A 21,819-nucleotide genomic window follows, 5' to 3' on the forward strand; every position below is an offset into this window, starting at 1 on the left:
GCTAAGAAAGTATTCCATTTGGAACATTTATTTTGAGAATCATTTAAATTGCATTTAAATAATGAAACAAGCAAAAATAAATATTTTACTTATTTTATATACAGTAATTTCACGAATACAAGCCGCACCAATTTGACTAAGATTTTGCTCCTAAACCGGAAATGCGGCTAATAATCAGGAGCGGCTAATACAACCTCAGAAGTGCCTGCCAGAGTGCTGAGCCGAGCAGCTGCAAAGTCGGCATTTTGCGATTGTTACAAATCGCTACTCTGTTGCACCGCAGGTGGAGCCTGGCTCCCTGTAGGCAGCACGGGGGGCGGGGAGAGAGGCGGGAGAGCTCTCTTTCCTCCTCTGCCACAGCCCAGGGGAGAAACGGGGGAGGCCCGGCGCCGCCATTGCTGCGGCCCGGGGAGGAGAGGGGGGACCCGGGCCGCCCCTACCGTGGCCCAGGGAGGGGGGGGGAAGCCCGCGCCGCCATTGCTGCGGCCCGGGGAGGGGGGGGAAGCGCGCGCCGCCATTGCTGTGGCCCGGGGAGCCGACGGGAGCCCCGCGCAGCCATTGCCGCGGCTCGGGGACCCAACGGGGTGCTTTGTCCCCGCCCGCCGCCGCCGCGGCAGGAGCGGGGAAACTCCGTCCCTGCCCGCCGCCGGCGCCACGGGCGCGGGAAAGCTCCGTCCCCGCCCGCCGCCGCTGCCGTAGGAGCAGGGGAAAGCTCCGTCCCTGCCTGCCACCGCAGGGCAGCGCCGACCCGGGGTGACCGAGCCCAGTGGCAGCGGTGGCCGGCCCCGAGCTGCAGCACCGTGCTGGCCCACCTGGTCCCGTCAGCGGCCCCTAGCGGGCCGAGCCTGCACAGCCTTAGCTCAGCCAGTAAACCCCGCCCTCCCGCCGTTCTGTTACTAATTGCACGCGGGTCCTCGCTGCGAACGACAGAGCGGCTTATATTCGGGTGCGGCTTATCTATGGACAAAAACTGAAATGTTTGCCAACACCCAGAGATGCGGCTTATAATCAGTGCGGCTTGTATTCGTGAATTTACTGTACTTTTTTACAAATATAGGAATCATGTTCACACATGGATAAGAACAATATTTTAATCATTTCAATGTTTTATTTTTGAAGTAATTCAACTTCAAGCTGTAAGATATATTCTAATAAGTAATATAGAATTATTTTTTACTCTAAATTATGTATAAAACTAGTATTTTGAAATAGTTGAAGTCCTTCCTCTAGTGATAAAATTTGCATATTTTCAGGTCAGTTTACAGAATGTTGTCCTTTTTTGCAAGAAACTGCTGCTCTAAAGCATCCTAAGCTCATTCTTATTGTAGAAGGTGGTAGTAAAAACAAAACATACTATTGCATACCATAGATGTAATTTTAAAATACATCTTATAATACACTTTCCAAGGGAAAAATAGCACATGAAAATGTTACTTGTGAGAAGAGCTATGTAACAGAGGTTGTTTTGGTTTGGATTTTTTTTCCCCATGTATGACTGATAAAGACTGTGCTTTTAAGAAACTACCAGGCTAACGTGTGGACACGGGAAAATGTCCTCCTACAACAAACAAGAATTCTCTCATTAGCAAACTGCTTTAGTGTTACTATAAGTCTTTAGTGCAGCTGGCACAGTTCCTAAGAATAGAATTATTCATTGCCATGGTTACCCATGCTGGAAATATTACCCTTTGCAATCATTGTAAACAAAGATCCTTTCACAACTGTGTAAAAATTACAGCTCTTCAAGAAATTAAAGGAAATTATAAATTGTACAGTGGTTGAAGTTATGCCTCGTAAGCACTGTAGCTTTCTAACACACAAGGGGTTCAAAACTCTCTGCAGAGATCTGATTCTCTCCCAGCCTGAGCAACTGGTGAGGATCTCACCCATTACCACTGAGAGCAGGGTCAGAGCCTGAGAGCCAGAGCCTGTGCAGCAGTCTGCGTGTCACAGGTCCTCAGTGGAAGTGTGCTGTAAAAGCCACTCAAAAGGGCTGGTCAGGGGAAGGCAGCAGGTAGGAACTCATCACATGTGTCACTCATGAAGCTCTCCAGATGAAGGGTATCATGGAGATAACTTGGGCCAAACCTTCAAGTCATGGAGGAGAGCAATCCCTGGAGCTGGCACAAGCTTGGGCAGAAACAGCAAGCACAAACTGGGCTAATCTCCTGCACCATGCTTGAATAGCTGGAGAAGAAGATATTCCAGCAAATGACACTTGCACTGTGCAAATGCCCAGCAAGGAGGTGAGCTGGTTCACACACAAGCAGGCAGCAGGGGAGTGGAGAAGCAGGACTAAAATTCAGGCATTCTTTGGTCCTGCAAGTGCCTTTTCCACCTGGACACATTTCATGAGGGTGGGCTTGGTCTCTCCAGATGCCCATGCCTTCCTTCTGTCTGGTCTGTTGGCACTGTGGGGCTGTGGCTCCAGCACACACAACCTGGAAAGGCTCTCATCCCACTGACAGTTCACAGCAGAGTATGAAGACATCCTAAATAAAACACTTGCAGTAGTGGAAAATTTGAAGAATTTGACCATATGAAACCATTTTTACTGGAAGGCTGGCAATCCCCATTTAGAGGTGGAAAAAAACAAAGGGGTGTAGCTCTGCACTGAAGGTTACAGGAGGACATCTGTAAAAGGATATCACAGCCTGACTCCAATTCTCTGCTGTGTTCTGTGGCCATTCCTCTTCCTGAGCCGTGTTAAACAGTGCCAGTGAGCCTGGAGAAGCCCTGTAGAAAAGCCCTAGGGAGGAAAGAGTGAGTTCAGTGATGCAGAAGAAGACAAGGGAACAGGCAGCCTGCAAACCTCAGCAAAGTGGTCCTCACCTCTGCTGGGCAGCTGAGGCACAGCAGAGCATCAGTGACCCTCGCTGCTCGGGAGCATTTCTGCAGCAGGGAGGTCTGACAGGCCATGGGAACTGCAGGTTGGTAACCTCTGGAGGAAGCTCCTGCGCATCATCCAACTGGAAAAAACCAGATGTGACAAGATAACATTGGAACAGAATCCCAAGGGGGGAAGAGAAATTGGGGAGCTTGTTAAGAACCCTGCTGCCATCTGGGAGGCAGGAAGAGGCAGGCATCTGTGAGAAAGTGGCATCTCGGGGGGAGTCTGGGTGCTCGCAGCTGGCACTGCATGATGAAAGGATGGGGAGAAGCTGATGGGCCTGCCCTGCCCTGGAAATCTGAGGGTGAAAGGAAGGCTGGTTTTCATTTTCCCAAGACTTCAGGGTATGTAGCAGAATCTAAAATAATCACCTCGTGCTGATTGTTGTCCTTGGCAGGAGCAGTAACTTTGTGGCCCAAAGGGTTTAATTGAAGATACAAGGGGGGAAATGGGAACACATTGGGCTCTTGATTTGCTAATAGGAGTCTTTTGTGCTGTTTATTGGTTCGGAGCCATCTCCTAGGTCTTAACCCTTTACTCCTTAGTTGCCATGAAAACATGAGGTCTTCCTCGACTATGCTTTTTTTTTTTTTTTCCTCCAGAGGTAAGAATCGTTCTTTTTGAGCTTTCTCTAAACTCCCATCATTGGTGCTAAATCTGGGGCATGGAGAGAGAAGAGAAGGCCTATGCCATGGTAACAGATGCCTTTGAATTAGTAACTGGTTTTCTAGTAACTGATATTTTCTGTAATTCAGCCCAATGAACACCAGCTTAACACTGGCCTTCTCTTATGGAAATTAAGGACAAAAGGCTTTTGCTTTTGGTTAGTCATGTAAATCCTCCGATGAAGCCTATTCTACCAGAAGGGTAGTAAAAAGCTGTGCTATAAATAGTGCTGTGTGTTTGTCTTCGCTGAGGCAGAAATGTAAGGTTTCATAGCTCGGACTGAGGACCCCGGTCATTTCAGAGCCAGGGGCTGACCTTTGCCTTTGTGCTTGTGCTCTGATGCCTGTTTAGTTTTCTGATACAGACATTTATTTTAAATTGGTCTGAATACGTTACATCTTGAGAAAGAATTAAGATCTGGCATAGACAAGTTAACTTGTCTCTCTAATCTCGTCCAACTGTTTTTCCATAAAACATGCGGATTTATGGTGTTTTCTATCAGACCCCAGGAAAAAAACACAGGCAAGTTTAACAGCATGTAGTGATGATAGACACAACTATGTTAAGCCCCTGAGAAAGTAGCAGTAGGCAGCTCAGCAGAGGACTAAGCACCATTTCTGCAGTTGGTGCATAGGGGCATTTCTTACTGATTTGAATGAAGCTGTTCAGACGCAGCAGCTGCATAATCAGACACTAAAGCTGGTATGATAATGACTGGATGTGGTCTAATTGGGAGGATCAAAAACTTAATTAGTTAACGGGGGAAAAAAGACATCTATAAGAAAAAGAGTAGCAGGGGTGATTTCTTCACCATAAGTGCTGCATTTTTGTGTAATTTGTTATCTGTCAGTAAACAAAATCTATTGGTGCAGAATGTGAAAGGTAAAAAGTCAGAGAAAGGTATGTGTAGATTTAATATATCCCAATTGTAAAGATAGACCGAACCTAGCCAAATCCTTATCTGTCTCTATTTTTCCTTTTGATTGCTTTCAGTGTTCTTCTGATCCTCTACATTACTTCAGTAGAGCAGATGATTTTTTTCACATCCACTTGAGATTGTGATCTGTATCTTCACAACCATAATCAAAAGGAGGTTTTTCCCTACTAATACTTACTAAGACATATTTGCCTTCATTTATTCAAATGTATTTCCTTGCAAAATGAGGCTGTATTTTTGTCTTTACAGGTGAACAAATGAAGCCGAGCAGGAATGAAACGGATTTGTTTTACATGACATACATAATTTCTGTCCTTAAAATGCTGTTTGGTCATGGGATTTTTGCTTTCTTTGCATACTGCATGTTACCCTGCATGTTCCCAGCTCCATACAAGGAGCTCAGCACCATTTGTTCCCACACTAGCCTACAACTGAATATGCTCTTGAAGCACGTCGAGCCACATTGGTGCCCTGAGGCAATCATCTCCCTGTGAAGCAAAAGAGGACACTGCTGCCTGCCAGGCTTCTGGCTGCCCCAAGTTTACTGCCTCAACCTCTCCCATCACCTCCATGATTCTACCCAGGCAACCTCTGCTCATTCAAGACCCCAGAGAATCTTTATTCAAGTCTCTTCTCTGTCCAAGGGACTTAAGAGTTTCAAGTGACACCAGCAGAAGGCTGATGAGGCCAGAGGAAGAGCCCTTCTGTGACTCCTGGGAGAGCACACACGGCCATGCCATGCTTTTGAGCCTGCCCAGTGTAAGCACTTAAGTGATAGTGAAATTTGATGATAAAACTTTGGACCACAGGTTCTAAGCAGCAACACCAAGGAGTGCAGCTGATTTAGTGGATGCAGCTTTAAAATGTGGCTCCTGCAGACTTCTGTAAGTTGGGAAAGGAAGCAATGGAAAAAGGACTCAGACCTCCCTGGTCCAGGACAGCACTCCATCAGAAGGCACAAGCCCTCCCTCCCCTCTCTGGTGGCACCCTTTGCTCAAGGTCACCTTTCCCCTGGAATTCACCTGGGAGTGCTGCACAGAGGCACTTTGTGAAGGGACTTTGCATAAGGATGAAGCATCAACATGGGTCATTTGTTAGTCTTTTCAGTAGCTGCAGGGAGTTGTACTTCAGAGACCCACTGCATTTGTCCTAAGCTGGAAAATATACATATAATGATCAAGGACAAGTCCCCTTCATTAGTCAGAACAGGAGACCTCCTGTTCCCAAGGTCTAAGTGAATACCTGATCCAAGTGCTAAGGGTCTTTGCAGAGCATAAACAGTGATGTCATTAGAGATGAAGCAGTTCCTTGGTCCCCAGATGCCATAGGAGCATCCATGATTGCTGAAATAACCCTTTGAAGAACATTGGAGCCTCCTCCCCATCGTCCTCAGGGCACTGTGGAATGGTTTTAATTGGAAGCAGATGTACAATGTGGTAGGTAGGAGCAGGCGTCTGCTCAATGTGAGCTCCCGATAAACAACTCCTGTACAATGACTCTGAAAGGGAAAAATACCATGATTCAAGAGAAAGGTTTTAAAATTAGACTAGTACTCACTCATGGTCAGTTGACTGGTCCATTAGACATGCCAACACTCCTTACCAATTATTCAGAGTCAAGAATACTATCTTCTCTTTATTGTTTGATAGATTTTGGATGGAGCATTCACCTTCAATGCATGGGTCACAGAGAGATTTCCAGGTCATCACTCCCATTGCAAACACTTTTCCAGTAAGATGGCCTTGAAAGTTGTAGAGATTTACTGTTAGGAATGATCGATTTTGGTTTGAATCAGGAAGGGGCTTTTAGCTCAATACTAGAAACTTCATTTTGATTTCAAAAAGAAAATTTGTGCCAAGTCTTGTTTCAGGAGATTTTTCAATTTTTTTTCTATCACAGTAGATCTGCCAGGTTACTGTCATCCAGGTTTGTGGAAGGTGTTAGCAGCTGCATCACACAGATCTACTTTGTCCCCCAATATCCCAGTAGCTATACTTGGACAAAAGCAAGGTAATTGCTAGTCAGTCTGTGTGGCAGTGAATTTAAAGTGTTCTGCTTTCAGATGCATAGGATAAAAGACAGGAACATGCAATAGGGCACACAGACTGAGAAGGCCTGAATGTAAAACTGTTTGTGCACTAAATCACTGGGAAAAGCTCAGCCTCGTTCCAACTATTGGAAAGAGGAGTTAGGCTTTTGTGAGCAGAGGATCAATTGTGTCACTGTCTCCTGCTCCTTACTAGTACTAACGAGCTTTTCATGCCTTTTGCTTTTTTTTCCTTGAAAACTATTGAGAAGATTTTATTCCAGTTCTTACTCTGGCTGGCTCAGTATATTCCATGGGAGAGCCTTGAGCAAGGTAGTGCTACTTAGCAAAGTAAATAAACCTAAGGACCAAAACTTAACTGATCCAAATGCTTTATGCATGTTCAAAATCCAAGAAATTCAGAGAAAGTTACAAACCAGAGGTTCTAATAAATGTAATTTAATAGCCATAGGAAGGAAGAGACATTTTAAAGGTAGGAAATGTAGCTTAGGCAGACTGCATTGTCTAACTGTCACACCAAAACTTCAACCCCCAAATCAGGTTGAACAAGCCGAAGGAAAAAGCTTCCCTGCTTGCTTCTCAATAAGAAGAATCAAACAAAGTTGATTTGAAAAACAAAATAAAAGCTCAGCCCCCATTTCATTGTGTAAGTGTTTTAAAGGGGAAAAAAAAAATCCAAAGCAAAACCCACATGAAACAGAAGACCAGAAGACCAAAATTTTCATTTCTGAAAGTCCTCCTTTAAGGAGCAAATTCAGTTTAGCTATTCTATGATGTTATTAGTAAAACTGCTAAAGGCATTTCTACATAAAAATGAAATTGCGCACATGGCCAAGTATTCTTTTTATGCTATTTTGGTGACATAGCTCCCTAATGCCTTGCTTTGAAAAGCCTAGTATTTTCTAGGGCACTTGACAGATTGGCTCTAACTTGAACAGCAAAAAGTAACCTTCACATTCATCAATGAAAAGTGACAACTGATTTTATTGACTGTTTTCATTATAACACATGACAGTGGGAATATTTTTCACTGTTAAGATTTTTGAATGGAAGAAAAGTGCAGTTAGTCTGAGTTCCTTACATTCATTAGAAGCAAGACTATTGAAACCATCAACATTTACAATGACACATAAGCAAACACCAGAATCAGTGCCAATAAATACACAGAGTACCAAAATAAATATTTACAGAATTAAAAATATAACAAACACTGATTAGTATATCCTTGTGAACTGCCAGGGAAGAAAGACACCTATTGCTATCAGTTAGGTTGCAAATACATTAAGAATACAGTGATTCAAAGAGACATGTACTCATCAAACTTTGTAGAGGTGGAAAGGAGCAGAGTGTGTCTAACAGTCTGTTGTAAAAACAGCCCCCTGGAATGTTGTGAGCTTTCATTAAGAAAAAGTTGGTGCACACAGACCCACCAGATTATTACCAAACTTTTTAGATGAGAAGAGCAGGGAGTTCTGGCTTTACTGACTCATTATCTCAAATAGGTCGTACGCTACCTTACAGGAGGTGGCTGACACAAAAAAATACACGGAAATATTGTAATTAACAGTGATCTGTCAGCTGTATCATGTCTCATAGAAACAGGTTGAGTGACCTCCAACAGGACACACGTCCCCTTCAGCACATAGGAAACACGAGAGCATTGGTTTGTCTGATGCAGTCCCTGCTACCCTTTCTCAGGCACATCATGATGTTTAGGCAGAGTTGGACTGTCATAAAAGACTAAAGCCTTGTTGTGTTTTCTAGGTTTATTGTATTTTCCATCATCCACATTCATACCTCATCTCCCCTTTTGACAGCACCACAACACCAGGCTTCAACACCAGAACTTTTCTGAGAGAGTCTATTAACAAACAGAGCAGGGAAAATTCAGATGGAACCCACTTATGGGATCTTCACTCAATAAAAACCGACAGCACTTACAGATCCACTGATTTCAGAGAGAATACTGGTGGAATGAGACATTGTCTAGCTGTTACAATTTCACCCATGGTAGAGGACTGATTTCAATTTCACAAAAAAGCAACAGCTTTAGTCTTGTTTTCCGTTTAGAAAAGGAGGATAACGTTGCTTAGTACATGGTGCTGCTGCACAGTGCATCTCACATTCCCTCCCCACTTGTCCTTGGGCTGCAAGGGCGCAGCCAGAGCTCACCAGTCTGCCTAGGGCTTGGGTCTTCGCATCTTCCTGGCAAAATGAGGGTGGAAGAGCAGTGAGATGCCATAGACCACTGCTGGGCTACAGGGGATTTGTGGATGTTTCTGTGCTGAAACTGCCCTTAGAAAGTAAGACACTGGGCACTGCTCAGGTGTGGGTGAGAGCAGTCACACAGTAGTCCCCTGCAGGAGCACGGGCTTCAGCACACCCACACTCACACTGGCTCCTCACCCAGTGCAACACAGCAACCCGAGCACCAGTGCAAGGAAGAAAGGATACAGGGTATTTTTAGGCATATGTGTAACTCTTTTCCCACAAGGACAAGAGGGCCAGGCCTCACTTTGAGCCCATCTCCCAGATGCCCTCTCAGCCCTCCCTTTTCCTGCTGCTGCTTGGGGCTGACGGCAACACCTTGCACCCCTCTGCTGGCACTACATGGTCAGACAGCAAATTCTGCCAGTAATTTGGGTTGCCTTGCTCCCCCAGTCCAAAGGCTGCAGGTGGGTTGGGACACACCTTCCCCTCTGCTCCCATTAACAAAGAATTACATTTTAAGGTCAGCCTTAATTCAAAACAGATATAACCAATTTTCTTTTACAAGCCCATTATGTTCAAAGCTTCCAATGCTTCTGCATAAAAAACCCATGGAAATAACCTGATACTAATTTAGCAACTGTTTTGATGCAACATCATCCGAAATAATAAAAGTCTGTTAAAGATCTTACCATTAAGTCCCCACATACCTTCTCCCTAATGACACATTTAAAATGTGGCTGTGCAATAATCAAAGGGAGGCTTCATTAGTTACCATATCGAAAACATGAACAATGACAAAATAAGCAGGGGGTTTAGAGCTCTGGAAAGAATGTGGTCCTGGTTTTGCCATCAAGAGTTAAATTAAGGGAGGCAGTGATTGTGTTAGCTGTAATTTAAACATGTTGAGCACTGGAGTTATGTGCAGGAGTGCAGCTTGTTAAGATGAAAAACAATTGAAAGACATGCTCTGCATTCAGATCAGTCAAAACACTTCCACAGTAATATAAAAGACTGCACGAACACCTGAATAATGTTAATCTTAAAAAAAAAAAAAGAAAGAAAGATAAAAGGAAGACTTGTTTAAGAAACAGTTTCTATTTCCTTAAGACTAAGAGATTAAGGACTTCTGCCAGTTCTTAGTGGAGTCAGTGGAAGCTTTGCCACAGCAGAACTGGACCCTGGAAGGAGATTGTCCTGTTGGCAAATGCCAGTCTCCTAACTTTGTGGCCATAGTTGGATTAGCTTTTATTGCAGAGCATTGCTTGGATGTGATGTCAAAGTAGGCAAAGCAATCTTCTTTTAGCCATTGCTACAAGAAGTCTTTCGGTCTGGCAGTTTAAATTCCTTGCCCTGTGAGGTGCATAACCTTTTCCTCTCTATACTACAACTTTGGCTCTATTTATTTAAGTATGTGCAGAAAGGAAAAAGGAAAGCAAAGATAAAATCTGGGCACAGTCTCCATAGCAAACAGCTTCTGGGCGTTCCTACAAGAGTGACCTGCTTCCCTGCTACATTTACTAAACTGTCCACAACAGGAAAGTGGAGGAATGTATTCCATGCTATGCAAAACATCACTCAGCATCCTCACCCATGTGTATGAGATCACACAACAGATATCGCCATTTTAAATATCTTTGCCACTTACTGTGAGGGAGTGTAATTTTTTCAAGACCAAGAAGCAGAAGCAAAGACCTCCTTAACAGGAAGCACAGAGACAGCAGCTCCTCTTTTCTAGTGCTGGAAGGCTAGATCAAAAATCTGTTTCCCAAGCAACTGCAGTATGGCTGAGAAGGAATGAGAGACATGGGAGGGGAAGCATTCTAGGCAATAGTACTCACTGTTGGGTGGAGAAGCCTTCTAAGGCAAGAAGAGTTTTAACCTGCTTTTGCAGGAATCAAGGCCCCATGATGTGGCTCCAGTGGTTATAGCTATCATTCCTTTGCATATGACAAGTTCTTTCATTTCTCTGTACATGAAATGGACCTAGGAAACGCCAAATCATTGCTGAATGTTCCTACCCAAGATGCTCACATGGAAGACAATATATTAATTAATGTTGAATAAAAAATCCATGTGAGTTAAATTAAAAATAAATTGTCCCCTGAAAATAAACAGCAAGACAGACTGAGATGCCTCCTGCTAACAGTAAACAGCACATGGACTCAGGACAAGGGAATCCTATCATCCCATCCCTCCCATCCCTCTGTGGAAGAGAGGGATGTTCAGCAGGAACCAGTCCCAGGCTACTGGGGACAGCTGACAGTGTATTCTTAGCACTGAATCTCAGAAGAGTCAGCTGTTGTGCAGTTCTGCTCGGACACGTGGGGTTATGTCACCATAATAAAAAGATAAACAAAGGGGGGAAAAAAGAAAAGACAAAATGAAAAGCAAAAACAAACCCCGCAGAAGCTATCATGTGTGAACTCTGCCAAGACTCATTTCTGCATTGTCTTTGAGTTGGTGTCAATTTGTTTTTCCAAGACAGAAGCCCCAGCCTTTCATATCAGTAACTATGAAAATACATTTTCAGGCCACCTTGCCTAGAATCCCCTGTTGCGGCTGTTGGATAACCATCTGTCTTGTAAGTGGCTATTGTTACTGTGATCTGTCCCTTTCATACTATTATCTTCCTGAAAAGCCTTTTCTGAAAGTAGTCCATTAGAGCAGGGGAAGAAAAACCTTGGTGCATGGCCACACAGCAGAATCAATGGCTCCCTTTGATCTGCAAGCTCAGTCAGTACTACAAATTTAGGAAACAGCAAGGTTTTGCTTCGCTAAGCAAAGCCTGTTAATTTGGCTCATCTGCACTCATAGCATCTTACTGAAAATGCCATCTGTATCAGATGTTTCAAGACTTTGGTGCAATATTCGCTTAGCTTAGATAAATAATTTAGTAAGATTCATTAAAAAATAATCAGTGAATTAATTTTCATAGTGTACATCTATGCACGAAATTTTTAAAATTCAGTCCTCTGCTGCTCTGAATGGTGGTGAGGATATTCACAGTGGATGAAGAAAATGCTGGTTATTGACGGAATAAGACTGAAGATAGTTTTTTCTTATTCTAGTCATGGAATTTCCTCTGAAATCTACTACAAATGTTTGAGTCCTGTTACTGGCAAGAGCAAAATGCATATGCACTACATGGAAAATAAGACCTTTTATGTCTGTTGCAGGCCACACATTTAGTACAGGAAACTTAGCTCCTATCGTGACAAAACAAGTCCACAAAAGCATAATTTCATGCTACTGAAAGGAAATCTTTTGTTCTGATATAAAGGACTGGAGTGTATACCACTGAAATCACTGTAGATAGCTATAAAACACTATGCAATATATAGAAAAACTCTAAGAACATACAAAATTTACCAGTAGGGACCTGAAAGTGCAAAGAGTACACAGAACTAAATTTCAAGCCCTGATCTATAAAATCCTTTATGAACGACATACAGCTGATAATTACAAAGCATCATTCAGACCACCAAACAACAAATGAAACAAATAAAGAAAAATATACTTTAAGGAAATCAAAACAATGACACCATTGGGAATGTTATCTTTGGGACTCAGAACATCATTTCTACCTCAATATCTACCAAAGCCAAGGAAAATATATGCTTGAACAGGATAACATAAATAAGAATGCAGGCTACCATAAAATGCCTCAGGACTATTACCTCTTTATGTCTCAGCCTTTAAATCCAGCAAGCTGTTAACTGTTTGTTCTTAGGCATCTGACAGTATTTTACAGGGATCTTTCAGGAATTATATATAGGTCTAAAGAAAGCCTTTGAACCTCCTTTCAATGATTGTTTTAGGTATTGTGTGGAATTATACAAATATATTTGTATGAAAATTGAAAGCCCTAGTAAACATTAGATCTTCTATTACCTTTCGAAATAAAAAACATAGATGGCTTAAAGACAAAAGTGAATTTTAGAAGCACAAAGTTAATTTGAACATTAAATTGTATCTTTACTCTCACACAACCATTACCCTGAATCAACGTCAGCATGTCGCAATGATTCGAAATACCAACACCCTACTAACAGCTACTTTCCCATTTTCCTTTTAAGGATATGATTGTCCTTAAAATATGTACATAGCAAGCAGCCAAACAAACTGCCAAGAGATTTGCACAGAGTACTTACAGTGGGTATGTGACAGAAAGCTTGAGGGAGTGGCTGCAGAGCACCTGGCTGGGCAGCTGTGCTCCAGCCACGCTCCACGGCAGCCCAGGGCTCCTCACTCCAGGGGTTAGCACCAAGGAGGAGGCTGCCCGCCACCATGCACAGGATGGAGGGAAAAACATGGCAGAAAACAAAGGAGAGAGAGAAGAATGAAGGGAAGCCAAAGCATTTTAATGGTGATTCGTGTTAGTGGTTACGTGAGAGGGAGTTAGTCTAGCGTCACACTTGGTTTCTCAATACAGACATGCCACAATGCAAACAAAACACCTATGATGTATAGTTTGACACACACAAGTCCTGTAGAGATGGCAGCTGGCATCTCCTAGTGGGTTTAAAGATGCACTACTCCTACTGCCTGTACTCAGTGCTTCCAGTTGTTATGGTACTACCACTACATCCTCCCTCCCTCTCAACTTCCAGTACCCTATAGAACCTCTCAGCACAATTTGTCCTTAGAACAAAATGGGGAATTATGATCTTTCTGCAGAGTTGTCATGTAAGGAAAGATGCACCCCTTACAGTCAAACAAAAACAAAAGAAGGGGAAAAGGAATGTCATGTTTAGGGCCGAGGAGCAGGATAATATTCTGTGTTCTGTACATACAACCTTTTGAGGTGTTTCAGCTTTGACTTTCAAAAATGCACAAGTGGAGTCAGACCAAATGCAAATCCCTTTCTCAGGCAAAGGAAACCATGGTGTTTGGAGGCAGATGTGGAGCACAGCCCCCAGACTGTGCGTGGGAGGGCTCACACGAGTGTGAGTATGCGCGGGGAGCACCTTGGCTGGCGCAGGGACCCTGCCAGGAGCTGCGTGCTCGCTGCCCATGCATATGTACAACACATTGGTGTGAGTGGGCACATGGGGAAACACACATGTACATGTCAGGAAGGAAACATAAAATAATCCTCTTTGAAGTGTATTAAGGTTCTTAAACCATGAAAAATAGGGGCTGGTCAGGGAAACTAACACTTTCACTGGGATGCTGCAACTCGGTATTAAATTCTGCAGCAATTTCAAAACTGGATGCCAATTTGACCTTCATGACTTTAAAGGTCATTTCCCCAGTGAACCATGAATCATGCATATACATATATACAATTCTTATTATGGTATTTCCTGGTTTTTTATGGTTTGCCTACAACCTTAATATCCTTCAAATGTATATTCTGTATATTTATTTTCCTTTTTTTTTTCCTTTTGATTTAAGAGACAATAAAACCAACTGCTATATAAGATCAGACCCATTAGTTTCAGTGATGTGAATTTAGGATTCTCTGCATAATATAGACATGTATATTTTTAAAATGTAAATTATTCTTTAGATACACTGGAGCATATATTTTATATTAACTGTGGTCTGATGATTAAATACTTATATCAAAATATTTTGTAAATACATAACATTTACCTTTAGACTTCAGTGATTTTTAGAGCTTTTTCAGTGTATCATAAAAATATGTCCTCAGGCACATTAAACCCCTATTATATTTCTTTGAAATGTTGCCAATGCCCATGTACAGTAGCCACTATTCAAAAATGTCATGGCCATTAATATATTTCTCCTAAGATCCAAGCTCATCAGACCATTTTATGTACCACTAGCTTACCATATTTTTTTCTCTCTTAAAGTAAAATTATTCTGACATTATTGAGAATGAAAATAAAAAGCAATGAGAACCCAAACTTTCTTTAAATAGTCAAAAACTAATTTTATATATTTTAAAAAATAATACTTAAAAAACACGTTTCTTTGCTGGGTTCCTTCTCGGTAAGGTTTAAGCCCAGAGCAACTTTGTCTAAACCCCTGAAAATAGAGGTTTGCAGTGGCAGTGCAGTCAGAACATCAGCTCTGAGCCATGGAATGTGCCACTGGAATAAAATCAGCACTTCAGACTTACTTATCTGGGGATGCATGAGCCCATACAAACCAGAGTTTTTCTCTAATTTAAGGTACTTACACAAAGTTCTATCCTTTTAGAACTGTAAAATTATCTACCTATAAAAACTAACTCTTGCTTAAACTCTAGATAATAAGGACAGGTGTTGGTTTTTTTTTATAAAAAATCTGCTAAAACACATATATATTTACACATGGCGAGCAAGTTATTGTATAAATGTGGACAGTGTGTATATATTGGCATTTAGTAAAATGTTTCCCTGAACCTGATTGTAGCATTATCGGACAAGTATTGATGTAAACATCTGAACCTATGTCAGGTGTCTCTGTTACCCATTTACATTAGACCAGATCAAAACCAACCAGACAGACAGACAAACGAAAATATGTTTTCCTGTTAGACGAGTCCACCTAACTCCTTAGTTTTATCTCCCGCACACAAGTCAATCAAGTCTGCTGCTGAGCAGTGTTCTCGTTCCTACAGCAGGTAAAATACCTGTTAGGTGGGTCGTTTTCTGCTTGGCATTTTTTCCAACATCTTGTGGAGCAAACATCATTTCCACAGCCAGCCAGGCACCCAGCCTCTACTCCTTCCCGAGAAATGATTAGAAGATAAGTGTATTGGAGAACCTCTCATGTCGCTCCTTTTGTAGCTCTGTTCCCTTGAAGAACTCATGACACTGCTTTGCACGAGGAAGGATGGTCATAATCCAAGTCCTGTTTCCAGAAAGGCATGTAAAAATGAACCTCCCCAGTGTTTAGCGTTGCAGAAAAAAGATACAAATGTAAAAAAAAGTGCTCAAAAAGAAGTTGACTTTTTCTATTCAGCTGTACAGTCTAGTAAGAAGAGACTCAGAAGTGCAGGCCCACGGAGTACAGTAAAGGAAGCCTACTAGGTGACTTTCTTCAGGTGATGCAAAATGAATTCCTTATCTGTGGCCTCCTATGCAGACTCCCACATGAACTTCGCTCTTTGTCTCCACCTCTTACCCAACTACTTTTTGGCACTGTCCTGGTGCATGGCAGTTTTCACTGTTGTCCCTGCTACGCCCCTGTTACTGACGCGGCGTACCAGGACTTTGGAGACAGGGATTTTTGTTCTGTGCATCTCACTTTTGGCCAGGTGATGGTGTGCGACATGGTGGCTGTTACTGGCATCTGCTCCATGGCTGGTGGGATGCGAGGAAAGGTGTTTAATGCTGATGGGTATCTTGGAGTCCTTCGCTGTGCTTGAGGGTGTTTTCAGTGAGCTCACGGTCGTTATCGGAGACACGGGCTTGGAGCGTGGCACACTGGGGACTTCCTCGTTTATAGGCCCTGCTGGTGGGTTCTCATCTGGCTCAGCATAAAGGTCATAGAGAGCATCCCCACTGTAGCTATCCCTGGGAAGGGTTTCCTTCTGGATGCTTGTGGAACTATCTTCCTCGGGTCCAGGGGTGGTGGAATCCCAGTAGCCCTCATCGCTGTTTGGGACACCCTCGTGCTGCTCCTTTTCCCTGCTCTTCTGCTCCTCTTTGTGGTTCAGGTGAATGGCAATCTGGTGGAGGCCACCACGTTTCACCACTACCCTATTCTGGGCCCCCTCAGTACCTCGGGTTTCCTTCAGCCCCTCGGGCTTCTTTGTCCCTCCTCCGCTTCCTCCCGCTTGTGTCTGAGTCTCGTCTGTCTGTGACAGCATATCCCAGAACTCCTGCAGGCAGGTGTCATCCACCTGGTCGGGGCTGGCCATCTCCTCCCCTCCTCCCTGGTAGGCCACCATGGTGGGGTGCTTCTTGGTGGCACCCAGCTTGCTGGGCCCGGGGGTGCTCTTCTCGCAGACGCCACTCCCGCCGCCCACATCCTCCTCATGGTCCGCAATAATATCTCCGCAGCCTGTAAGAGAGTCAAAGCTTTTCAGTGAAGTCACGTCAGCAAACATCAAACAAATACGATCAATCGATTGCTCTGAGGGTGGATCAACAGAGGAAGGGTCAGGGGCGGCTGCCGTCTCTTGACCGCTATCACAGTGAGGTTCAACAGGGGGGATAGTCGTTATTGGAATGTCACCTGTTATCGCCGCATCCTTCGCAGTCCCAACCTCTCGGGCGGCCGGCTCCGGTCGCTCTCGGCTGAGCTCCTCGGGCGGCCGCACGGCGGCGGGCGGCTCCTCCCGGGCCGGGGGGCTGCTGGCCCGCGGCTCCGCGCCGCCCGCTCCGGGCTCCCCGGCCGCGGCGGGCGCCTCGCCGCTGCGCTTCTCCCGCGGCGGCTCCGGCCCGGCGTCTCCCGCGCCGCTCGGGCTCTCAGACAAAGGTTTCGGCGCCTCCTCCTTGATGCACTCCAGGCTGGCGGTCAGGGACCCCGGCATGATAAGGCCGGACGGGATGTCCGAGGTTTCCCCCCTCTCCTCCTTGCCGTTTTTGTCCTTTTTGTGCCACCGCATGCTGCTGAAGATCCCCTTCAGCCCCCTCTTTTGTCTGCCGCCGGCCCGCGGCTCGGCGCCCTCCGCCTGCCTGCCGTTCCTCCTCAGCAGCGAGAAGAAGCTGTGCGACTTGGCCACGGCGCTGCCGGCGGGGCCGCCGAGGCTGCCGGCCGCCCGCTCCTGCGCCTCGCGGCTCTGCGGCTCGCCGCCGCCCGGTTCCTCCTTCTTGCTGCTCTCCAGCACGGCGTCGGCCAAGCCGTCGTGCGTCCGGCTCCGCACCATCCCCGGCTTGCCGGCGCCCTTCCCCTCCCCGCCTCTGCTCCGCACCCCGAAGATGCTCGGCATGGTTGCCCCGGCCTTCCTCCTCCTGAAAAGCTTGAAGGCGGTTTTATTAATCCTCCCCGACGGCTGCTCGGCGGCCGGGGGCTCGGCACAGTCGCAGTGCGAGTCCATTTCTGCCTCTGCCGCTGCTGCCGCGGCCGCCGCGGCTTCCCCTGCGCCGCGGAGCGCGGTGCGATCCCTCAGTGACAGCCCCGCCGCCGCCCGCCCGTCTCCATGGCAACCCGGCGGAGCAGGGAAGGAGGGGGATAAGCCGCTTTCTCCCCGCCGCCGCCACCGCCGCCGCCGCCCGTTCCGAGCCGCCCCGCGCCGCCGCAGCGCCGCCCGCCCCGCGGCCCTTACATAACGCGGCCCCTGCCCGCCGCCCGCGCCCCGCGCCCACGCACGGCCGCGCTCTGCGTGCCCGGCAGGGCGCCGCGCCCGGGCGGCCCGAGCCCGGCTTTTACTCCTGACAGCCTTTGCATCGCCGCCGTGTCCCGCCGGCGCGGTCGCGGCGCGCTCTGGACCGCGGGCATCGCGTGGTTGAAGCCCTGGGCTGGGGGATGCGGCGAAGGGCTCGCAGCGCCGACAGAAAGCGGGGCCGGGGTCGCTGGGGGTGGTGGCGGACTGCAGGTGCAAGTACGCCACACGGCAGGGACAGACGGGTGGGAAAATGGGACACACGGACCGAACCCGGTACGTAAATACTCCCGGGGGCAGAGGAAAAGATGCTAAATTCTTCCCCCTCTCCCGGGGGGAGAATTCCCATCTCCCATCTCACCAGGACAACTCGCACCGTCCCCGTGTCCCTCTTTCTCCGCAGTTCCTGTAGCCACGTGTGCCCACTGTCGAGGATCAGGGGGAAGCAGCTGGGGCAGAGCCCCAGGCCAGTCGCCTCTCTTGCCATGGAGGGGGAGCACGGTGGCAGCCCCCACACAAAGCTTTTCCCGGTCCCTGCATCCACTGTGCAGTCATGGCCCCCGAATCATGTCCACGTCGAATTGCCACCGTGGATGATGGCCAGCCGTCCAGTCACATCAGGGTGGCTTGTGTGACCCTGACCACGAAACTCCTAGCTGGCTGTAAATCTATCCCAGGCGAGAATAGAACAGAATAGAAGAGAGCAGAGCACTTGAGAGGAACCTACAGCGATTATCCGGCCCAACTGCCTGACTAACAGCTCAAAGCAAGATGTTAGGGGTATTGTCCAAATGCCTCTTAAACAGCAGCCACTGATGGTGGGCATCAACCACCTCTTTATAAGGCCTGTTTTAGTGTTTACCACCCTCTCAGTAGAGAAATGCTTCCTAATGTCCAGTCTGAACCTTCCCTGGTGCTGCTTTGAATCATTCCCATGCATCCTGTCACTGGATACTAGGAAAAAGAGCTCAACACCTCTCCACTTCTCAGGATGCTGTGGAGAACGGAGAGGTCATCTCTCAGTCTCATTTTCTCTAAACTAGACAACCATGGCCAAAATAACCAGCCCTGGCAGACTCACTAAACTCCCATGTCAGTGATTTCAGCTTGGGGCAGTGGCTCTGCACCAGTGCTGCAGAGCACACCTGCTTTCACCTAGAGCTACAACAGTGCCTGTGCCCTGGCAGCCCAGTTGTGCTATACAGCACTAGTCTGGGCTCCTCAAAATAGAAGCACTTGTCTGGGTTTAAACTCCAAATGCAAGAGAGTGCCACTAAAGAGAAGTCATGTATGGGCCCACTGGCATGGAGCTCCTTTTGAAGTCAGTAAAAGGCTTTGCCATTGACTTCACTGGCTGGAAGAATTAGTTGTGGGTTTGGGTGTTTTTTTAACATCATCAGACATTCATCGCACTCTCCCATGAGAGCAGGTTGAATTATCTGTTGTGAATAATTTATCCAGTGAATTTAGTCCTGTTCATGTATAAAAGTGCCATTTGCATGCAGAATTAGAAGTGCTCAATAAGAGCAATATGAGTGAGCACATCATTCAACTTACAGGTCTCTTCTGCCTTCTGCCAGAGACAGAGGAAAGGACAGATGAGGCAGAAGACAAGATACTGGTTGGAGGAGGAAGAATGAGTTCCATTTTACAGAGTACAGTTTGTAAACGTGCCTAGCACCCAGAAGCCACAGAGACAGGAGGCAGACCAGAACTTTGACCCAGAGGTGCAACTTCTTCACCTTGAATGTGAATCCATCAATTGTACCATGTCATGAGTTTCCCCATTACTTGGTCATATTTCTGTCCTTTACATAGATGAAGGAAACTTGATAAAAGAGAGAGAATACCAAATATTCTTGAGAAAATGCAAATACAAATAGCCAGGCATACTTTTGAAATTTGAAAGAACAAACTCTGCTCGTTTATCTTAGTCAAAAAATGGGTAAAAATGCTAACAAGTAAGACTTGGCCACCTGACTCAAATTCTCAGTCTTTGCACTTTCATCCTGATGCTTTGCTACGTTTCACCAATCCTCCATATTTCACCCGTTCTTCTTTAAAACATTGGATCCAATGGAAGGAGACAGAGATACAAAGGGCAGAGGAGAGGTGACTTAATGCTTCACAGCTGTATGGAACAAACAACTTATTGTGTCTTCTTTCTTTTTGTGTCAATATTTGTGACTATGACAGAAAGAGTGGACTTTCAGCTTGTTTTTCAGCCAGCTTAAAAACCACTGTTAGTGGAGGAAAGTGACTTGAAGTCAACCTGAAATTACTACTTGGGAAAGGTTTTGACAAATTGAATTTTTTTCCTATAAATTTGGTTTTGATACTTTTTGCACCTTAAAAAACATTATTTAAATAATTTTTAAGTACCTCTGGAAATGGATAGTCATTCCAAAAAGAAAATAGTAAAGCACTGAATTTTGAAGATGACAAAAGAAATACTCCTATTTTTTCCTTTTATCTTTTTGTTTTAACCTGAAGACATCTACAGATTCATCATGACCTTATGACATGCTTTTCAGTCCCCTGAATTATGGCAGGGATTTCTTTATGGCATCCCTTCATCTCTGTAGGTCTGAAATGGAAGTCTGCTTCTGACAGTGAAAAATGACGTAACTCTGCATGCTTAGCAAGAGGAAAGAACGACTGACAGACACCTTGCAAAGTGAAAACAAATGAGGAGCTCTAATTTAAAAGCTCAGAGAGACTGGGAGCCAGCAGGGAGCTCCTGATGACATGCAGAAGAGGGGCAGATGAGCCACCCTTGATGGGAGAGCTGTTCCTACTGCATTCCCCCAGACCTGGCTTAGCCTGAGGGGCGTCTGATGTGGTGGAAGAGCTCCCATGCTGAGCTGCGTGGCATGGCCACACCAGCAGGTTTTATTCTAGCTGAAGGGGATAGCAAAGAGGGTCTGTTCTCCAAGATGGATTTTTTTCATGTTTAGATTGAGTAGGAATGAAGAAAACCAGACAAGAAACACTATATTAAAAATTATTTAAGAAAGGGTAATATAAAAATGTAGCATTTGTACATACACATTTTTTAATAGCGATTAAAGACTGTCATGAAGGCTATCCTCTCCTTGCTTCCTGGACATACCCTACAGCTATTTTGGGCTGCTAATTAAAGGTTACTGTCACAGACTGCTGGTCCAGCTCTCATCCGTGGCTCCACCACTGACCTGTGCTGTGATCCTCAGGAAGCCAGGGCTTTGCTTGTTTCCGACCGTGGTGCCTTGTCCAGTGACCCACGGGTGTCACCATCCTGCCCCAGCCTTTATCCCTATGGAGCGGTGGAGCCGCAGGGGCACTCCCACAGCTGGAGCCATCAGGTGGAACAGCAGGATGGGAGGTAATTACAAACCAGCTGCAGAGCCTCACCCTGCTTTCTCCCCATTCATTACACCAGGCAGATGCCCTCAGTTGCCCCAAAGACTGCGGTCTGTGGCACAGAATGAATACTGAAAAACGTCCTAGGTTTCATCGTGTGTGAATTAGTGATGGGAGTGACAGGTAGCAAACCATCTTGTACCTCATTTTGACAGAAGCCCCAGGTTTTGGTATTTCAAGGCTGTCTCATGTGCTGAATGGGACCACTGGGCACAAGGTGACAGGACAGAGTGTTGAACATCTCTGCAGGAGTTTTTCACTTCGTGCTTCATTCCTGTGCAGCTTCAGTGACTCCAGAGAGCAGCCCTTCCAACATAAGCAGGATATTCTCAGTTTTAAGCCAGAAAATTGCCTGTTTTTTGCTGAATTTCTTTACCTTTTTTTTTTGGTTAGCATTCCCTACAGTTGTATTTCACCCTTCACATATGCTGTAGGCTCATAGA

At 45.6% G+C, this 21,819-nt stretch overlaps 2 protein-coding genes and 1 long non-coding RNA gene across 3 annotated transcripts in view; all 3 read right to left on the reverse strand.

Moving 5' to 3' along the window:
• The window catches only part of LOC116992882, a 229,940-nt gene extending 216,900 nt beyond the window's left edge, over nucleotides 1–13,040 (reverse strand). Inside the window, 1 exon segment of the mRNA XM_033052980.2 lies at nucleotides 12,903–13,040. Within this exon segment, the coding sequence (XP_032908871.1) occupies nucleotides 12,903–13,040 (138 nt within the window).
• On the reverse strand, nucleotides 1,145–5,505 carry LOC116992884. The gene is made up of 3 exons (XR_004417128.1): nucleotides 3,262–5,505; nucleotides 2,833–2,969; nucleotides 1,145–2,749 (listed from the first exon to the last, which is right to left on the reverse strand). It is a non-coding gene; the product is annotated as an uncharacterized LOC116992884 (long non-coding RNA).
• Nucleotides 13,041–13,091: 51 nt separating the features above from the next.
• On the reverse strand, nucleotides 13,092–17,779 carry AMER2 (APC membrane recruitment protein 2). The gene is made up of 2 exons (XM_033052981.2): nucleotides 16,885–17,779; nucleotides 13,092–16,710 (listed from the first exon to the last, which is right to left on the reverse strand). The coding sequence occupies exons 1-2, from the start codon at nucleotides 17,687–17,689 to the stop codon at nucleotides 15,833–15,835; spliced, it is 1,683 nt and encodes a 560-aa protein (XP_032908872.1). The 5' UTR covers nucleotides 17,690–17,779; the 3' UTR covers nucleotides 13,092–15,832.
• Between the last annotated feature and the right edge of the window lie 4,040 nt (nucleotides 17,780–21,819).

The sequence above is a fragment of the Catharus ustulatus genome, chromosome 2 (genome assembly GCF_009819885.2).
Source record: "Catharus ustulatus isolate bCatUst1 chromosome 2, bCatUst1.pri.v2, whole genome shotgun sequence".
Classification (NCBI taxonomy): Eukaryota; Metazoa; Chordata; class Aves; order Passeriformes; family Turdidae; genus Catharus; species Catharus ustulatus.